The sequence below is a fragment of the Pocillopora verrucosa genome, chromosome 3 (assembly GCF_036669915.1).
Source record: "Pocillopora verrucosa isolate sample1 chromosome 3, ASM3666991v2, whole genome shotgun sequence".
Lineage (NCBI taxonomy): Eukaryota > Metazoa > Cnidaria > Anthozoa > Scleractinia > Pocilloporidae > Pocillopora > Pocillopora verrucosa.
Window position 1 is genome coordinate 10,811,215 of NC_089314.1, and position 6,990 is coordinate 10,818,204.

Genomic DNA, 6,990 nt, shown 5'->3' on the forward strand with positions numbered 1-6,990 from the left:
TAACACCCGAATAAACGATAGGGCGAAAAAATAAGTAATATCGTCCAACCCAACAAAGATTACATCGCCGATATCCCGTAAACAGATAAAGGAGCAATTTGAGATGAAATGTGTGATTAAATGTTTTACAGAAACTCCGCTATTTTAAGAATTCATTTGCGGTTGAAAAAGTTAGAAAAGTTGTTTGTTCCGTAGTAATCTCGAAAAACTAGTTATGCTAATTTTTTTTTTGTCAGTTGATAACAATGCATGATATGGGGTCTGTACCTAAGGGTTGTAAAATCTGGAATGGAACGCGCAGATTTTCCTGACACATTCAATTCTTCTTTTCCACTCTGGTTGATCCTTGCGGTACTTTAGAACCGAGGATTGTGCTTATTTTTTGGCCTATTTTGACAAGAGCACCAATGACGTCAAGAACGTTTGCTACGGTTCAAAGAAGGTGAATGCTTAAACACGTGTCGGAACGGAGAACGAAAATGTAAATTTTCCCGAAGACGCTGGGGAATTCAATAACCAAATTATCGTTAAACCAAAATTTCACCAATCCCTGAAGTGCGCCAGATGCTTCCAAATGTCATCTTGGAATCTCACATTTGAAGAACTTTCTACAGAAAAGCAGGTTTGCACGTGCGGGGAAAATTTCGTGCCTGAAATGAAGAGGCCTAATTCAGATTGCCCAAGCGTAGCATAATCGCTCACTTCCGGTGAAAAATAGAACCCAATAGGGGTACCGGCAGTGAGCTAATATTTACTCTGACTTCGTGCGGCGGAATTTCTCGCTTCTTGACAGACAACGTCTCAAAATCTCTATCACTCGACGCCATTCGGCTACCTCAATCGTAATGGATTAGACCGCGGAAAAATTCGCCAGACTATAGGAAATGTTTTACATGTCCGATCGGAGTCGCGCGTCGCATCCCTACTGAAATTGTCGGGGGAGTTACTTTCATGATATTTCGACCTGTGACGTCACCCAACGGAATTCTCCTGTCGAATGAGCATTGAATACTGATGTAGTATTATCTCATAGCCGCATGCTAATATCCTTAATGTTGTGTGTTGAGCAGTTAACGGCTGCATTCGTCAGCATCCTTGAAGAGGAACACAACCACACGAATCGCTCAGCAGGAATTTCTCCAATTCTACCGCTGTCGCTATGCCTCGAGCGTTCTTGATCAAAGCAAAGAAGGAGAAAAAAAAAGAGGATGGGGCACCTTCTCCTCAAGTCCAAGTAAACAGACAATTTTCCAACGGAATTTCTGGTGAGTTCATCACTTTTGAAGCTGCTAAGATTTCGTGGGCGAACTCTCTTCGAAATTTCCTCCTTTACTTCGAAATCACGTTGTTACGCTAGTTTCGAAACTCGAAGATGGATATCGAAGATAGAGTCACTGTACCAGATATGTGTTTCAAAAGTTTTCTCAACTCGTGGAAATTCAGCTTTCAAACATTTAGTTCACGTTTTTGTTAACTGCCCGCGCTTTCACGTAACTAATCAACTTCTGAGTCAAGCAGTGCAAATTCTGCCTGCTTTTTTGTTAGCTTTCAAGAAAGTTTATCCTGCAGAATTACAACTGCCTTCCGCCGCATTCCGAAGCGTTAACGAATGCAACTTTTGAGAGCTGAAGTTTTTCTTAGCCCTCTAAGTTAATTACCGCGCTCCTCTATTTACTGATCAGTTGTTGAATATTTAATTAGCGCGCTTGTCGAGTGATTTGTCCATCTCGCGTTCAAGCGATTAACAGCTCAAAAAATCACTCTCTTCTTATCAGAAATGTAAGTACTACTTATCAATATAGATCGGAAAGCGTTTAAGAGTCGCGTGTAAGTTGCGGTTTCATGAAACGTGCACTGCTGGGAGTTAATTTCAGTAACGGTACTTTTGTCTCAAGTTGCAATTTGACGTTTTTCTACAGATCCCCTCAGTAACGATAGGATCTTGTGCACTTCCGAAGATCAGATTTCACCGCCTACTCGCTCTAAAGAGTCGCCTGTCCGTCTCCTTGTCAAGAGAAAACATTCACACGTCACAACCGGAGAGGAACGGGAAACAGTTTCTGCCTCGCGCCTGACTCAAACGGGGGTTTTCGAGACTAACAGAAATGGCATCTCGGAATCTCCACGAGCGGATAACGCAATTGTACCCAGAAAAACGCGGAAAAGAAACCCAAAGAAAACGGTAGTTTATTACTACAAAGCTAAGCAAGAAGTGGAAGACGGGAATGGCGGAAAGCGTGTGGCAGTTTGCCACGACCCATGTTTAGCCAAAGACGTTCCGCTTGAAGGCAAATCTACTTCAACGCATCAAAGGAACATAAATAATTATGTGGCGGCAAACTCCAAGCGAGTGACATCTCAGGGGAACCCCAATTGTGGTTATCATTTCAAACCGCCCATGCATTCAAAGAGCTGTCAAGAAAAGTCTGCACGATTTGAATATCAAAAGGCTGGCCATCAAGAAAGCACCAAGCAATTTAATCATGCGGAACCACGCACCGGAAAGTTCTCGCGCGAAAGACGCGAAGTCGCGCCAACTGCGGGCAACGTTGGCTTAGACAATGTCAAGATCGTGGAAGTTCATTCTATCGGCCAAAAAATGGACATTGTTTATCCAAATAAAAGTGGCCCAGTTCCAGCTGCTCCAGTGCATCATCGAAACGAGGAATATCGCTGCAGTGTGTCTTCTGCTAACAATGTTCCAGCTTCTGATCCACCAGCACATTTCATTCAAAGGAAAGAACCCACACCAGCACAAACTTCTGCACCTTCTGCCACACCAGTTGTACATTACCTTCCAGTGTATGCTATTCCAAGTTCCCAAGGAGTGCAGTATCAGGCTGTTCCTGGAGCTGCTATTCTTGAAAAGGTTCCAGGCGTAAACAATTTGTATTCCCCAGTGGGAAAGAATGGAGACGCCAAATCACATCCAGCATATCCACAACCAGCCCCTTCAGCGACCCAACCACAACCACCACCACTGTCACAAGCACCTTCAGTTGTACCCCCACAACCACAAGTACAAGGAGCCCCAACACATACCCAGCATCACTTGCCTCAGCCACAACCTCAGGGTCCTGTTATCTACCAACCAAGAATGATGTCAAATCCTAGTGCTGCTCACCCTCTGCAACCTACAATGGTACAGCCTGGTTACCAGCCACAGTTGACCAATCCCCCCATGACTGCTGTACCATATCCTCCACCCGATGCAAGAGTCATCCCTGCACAAACCTACCCACCACAAACAGTAGCACAGGCCATGCCATCTCCACCGTATGTTGTCACAAAGTCAGAACCAGTTTCGCCACAACAATTGTCACCTCCCAGTCATTCAGTGGCTACCTCTCAGTCATATCCTGTCCCTGTGCAAACAGTGGCTCCTCATCAACCTCAGCACTACCCATCACAAACTCATACTGCTCCAGGACAGCAGCTCTACCCTCCACAAGAACAGAAGTTTACACGACCACCCATGTACCCACCTCAATATCAAGCGGCACCAAATCAGACCCCCTACCCTGTTCATGCTGTTGCACCTGAGGCACTTCCTTATCCACCAGCCACACAGCAGGTGGCTGTCAGTCAGCCCACACCACCACCACAGGCACCTGCAGGACCAGTTCTTTCCACTGGACATCCATATCCAGCAGAGAGACCAACTCAGCCATACTACCCACCTCAAAGTGCAGCACAGTACCCACCTGATAAGCCATCTTCAATGGCAATTCATTACTATCCAGTTAATAAACCACCAAATGAGCAATCAGTTGTGCAGCAGTATCCAGATCAGAAAGCAGTACATTTGCCATCACCTCCATATCCTGTCGAGAATGTAAGCCAACCTCCTACTCCACAGTACACCCCAGATGGAAAAGAGCAGCAAAAGTTTGTTTATGCACCCCCACCTCCAGACTTCATGCGCAGTCCAGTGTACAGAGTTCCAGTAACTGAAGCACCTCAGATGATCCAGCAAAGTCCACACTCGTCTCAGCCTCCGAGCCAGCACTCAAGAGAAACTCTGAGCCAGCCTCCCAGCCAGCCACCAAAAGGAGCTAAAAGAAGGAAGACTGCAATGCCTCATCGTGAAGTCAGGGACAGTTTGTTGCCATCCGAGAGCTACCCACAGCACAGTTCAAGCCCTGGCACAGACCTCCAGTGTAATGAGAGAATGTCAAAGTCTCCTGGTCACAACCCTGCCTTGAACAAATCCAGCTGTGTGATCACTCCTCCTGGTTCACCCCATGAAGAAGAAGATGGTTCATACACTGTTGTTATGAGAGATTATGGTATCCAGACTGGGCCACCAACTGAACAGGGCACATGGACTGTCAAGGTAGAGTCTGCTGCCCCACGTGTGTACATTACTGAGAAAGAAGCTCTAGCACATTCTTATAGTGAAAGCCTTTCAGAAGAAGAGGATGAATTTGAGGAGGAGGAAGAGGGAGACTACAATGAACTTGACGATGCAGATGAAACCTACAGCCCAACTCAAAAAGAAAACTGCTCTCCAGGTGGTTTGCCAGAAGATGGTGAGAGTGAAAACCACCTATCAAGAAAAGGAAGGAGAAGGCATGCAAAATACACCTGCAAATTCTGCCACAAAGGATTCCAGTGGTACTCTCACTTGACTTCTCATGAGCGCACCCACACTGGTGAAAAACCATTCAAGTGTCCTGAATGTAACAGAGCATTTACACGCGCAGATGGACTGCAATGTCACATGCTCGTACACAACAAAAAGAGGCCCTTTAAGTGTGATTACTGCAATAAAGGATTCAATGACAATACAAGCTTGGAAAAACACACCTACAGTCATACTGGTGTGAAGCCTTTCAAATGTGAATATTGTGGACGGGCCTTCAGTGACTCTCAGTCAATTGAGAAACATTTATTGGTTCATACTGGCACAAAGCCTTATAAATGCCAGTTTTGTGTGCGATCATTTAATGACTCTCAAATGTTGGTCAGGCACATTCGTAGCCACACAGGTGAAAAACCTTTCAAGTGTCAACACTGCCAAATGGCATTCAGCAAACAGAGTGCCCTTGTCATTCACACAAGAGTCCATACTGGAGAAAAGCCATACCAATGCCCTCATTGTTCAAAGTGCTTCTCAATCTCTGGCAACTTGCAGCGTCACATTCTCATCCACACAGGAGAGAGACCTTACCAGTGTTCTAAATGTCCCAAGGCTTTCAACAACCCTAGCCACTTGTCGCGGCATATTAGCAAACTTCATGCGCCACAACCCAAACCCGAGGGAGTTGTGGATAACCGACCAGGCTTCAGTGCCCAAGCAAACAACACAAATAAACCTGTCCTTGCATAAGTTGTTCTATCGATGAACCCTATGGCATTTAAATTTTTGCAAGAATTTGCATATAAATATTTTCTAGAACTGTATTTTGTACTTAACAACATTTAGATGATTTCCTGTGAGCTTTTCAAACTTCTTTCTGCGCTTAAATATCTTGCTATGCAAGACCAAAGTTAGTGCAATCACTAACCAAAAAGGTATAATTTATACCAGGTTTCACCAATATAATTGTGTTGTATTTAGATCAATAGTTGTTTAGTCTTAGACTCAAAAAAGGCCAATGCATCAAAAGTGAACAATTTATAAGGAATCTGTACAATGTAGAAACTACATTTCATGGTCCATTTCTTGAGAAAATTTTTTTATTATTTTCAAACAGGAAGACCATTCAGGTGTAAATATATTCCTTACATGACTAAAAGGGACAATCGTGACACGGGAAAATATTTTTATCAATACCTAAGTTATTAAAGTATTATATTGTTTTATACCAAGAAAAATATTTATTTTGACTAGATTTTCTAGAGGTATGAAACAACTGTTGAGGTTAAGTCACTTAGCCATATTTTTGTAACATGTGACATGTATTTAAGCAAAAGACCAAACATTATCTTTGTAAATAAAGAGTTTGATAGTGAACTTTTGTCGTGAAATTCTGTGTGGTTTAAGCCCTTGAATTAGAATTATTGTATTGCAGCTGGGATATTTTTAGAATACACAGTCAGTATTGGGATAAGTTCTCCCAGATCAAACCAGTTTCATTCCAGTCCTTAAAAATTTGTCCATGGGAAAGGGTTTTTCACAAGTACATTATGACTACATTACATTGTAAGCTGATCTTGTTTTCCTACCTTTCAGAAACTAAATTACATCCCATTTTATTTCATCCTGGCTGATATGTGAAACTAAAAGACAAAAAGAAGACTTAAATTAGTAAGTCTCTAAATTTGGCCACAGGAAACTTCTAACTATTTTCCCCTCCCTTAAATGTCGATGAAAGGAAATTTATTAATAACTACTGCCCTCCAATAAGTGCCTTATAATTAGTTGAAGGAAGCATATGATAAAGAAGGATAGAAAAAAAAAGGGGGGTGAAGGAAACTTGATCCTGTTTCACATGTGAACTTATGTAAAATTTGTGCCTTATGTAGTTAAAAGGAAAAGCTTGAAATCTCTCATTGTGTGAATGTTTCTGGGAAATCCTGAGGTTTTCATAAAATTTAAGAGAATATTCACCAGTCATATATTTTAGGAGGTAAATCACACCTCATGCTAATTAAAAAAATTTGCAAATTATGTACACCTTTCTGTAAAATTCATTCATGAAACCTTAATTTTGCACTTCATCACGCCTTGCATGTTAAACCTTTAACCCCCAAGTGTGACTCCCATCTAATTTCTCCCTAGAATAGCCCCCTGAGCCACACATTAAGGTCATGAGAATAAAGAAAATGATCACCAACTAAAGAAACTCTTAATTGTTGAACAAATACTCCTTGTCAGCAACTTAGGAAACATGTAGAGAACAGTATGGAGAATATGCATACTGATGTTAGGGTCTAAAGGGTTAAAGGATAATGAGGAAAATAACACGTATGGCACATACATTGCACAACATCCTTGTTATACGTAACACAAGCCAGACAATTTGATTTCAACATGGCAAAAAA

General features: G+C 42.4%; 1 protein-coding gene across 1 annotated transcript; it reads left to right on the forward strand.

Moving 5' to 3' along the window:
* Positions 1-519: 519 nt before the first annotated feature.
* Positions 520-5,959, forward strand: LOC131797931 (uncharacterized). The gene is made up of 2 exons (XM_059115595.2): positions 520-1,265; positions 1,920-5,959. The coding sequence occupies exons 1-2, from the start codon at positions 1,160-1,162 to the stop codon at positions 5,330-5,332; spliced, it is 3,519 nt and encodes a 1,172-aa protein (XP_058971578.1). The 5' UTR covers positions 520-1,159; the 3' UTR covers positions 5,333-5,959.
* The last annotated feature ends 1,031 nt before the right edge of the window (positions 5,960-6,990 follow it).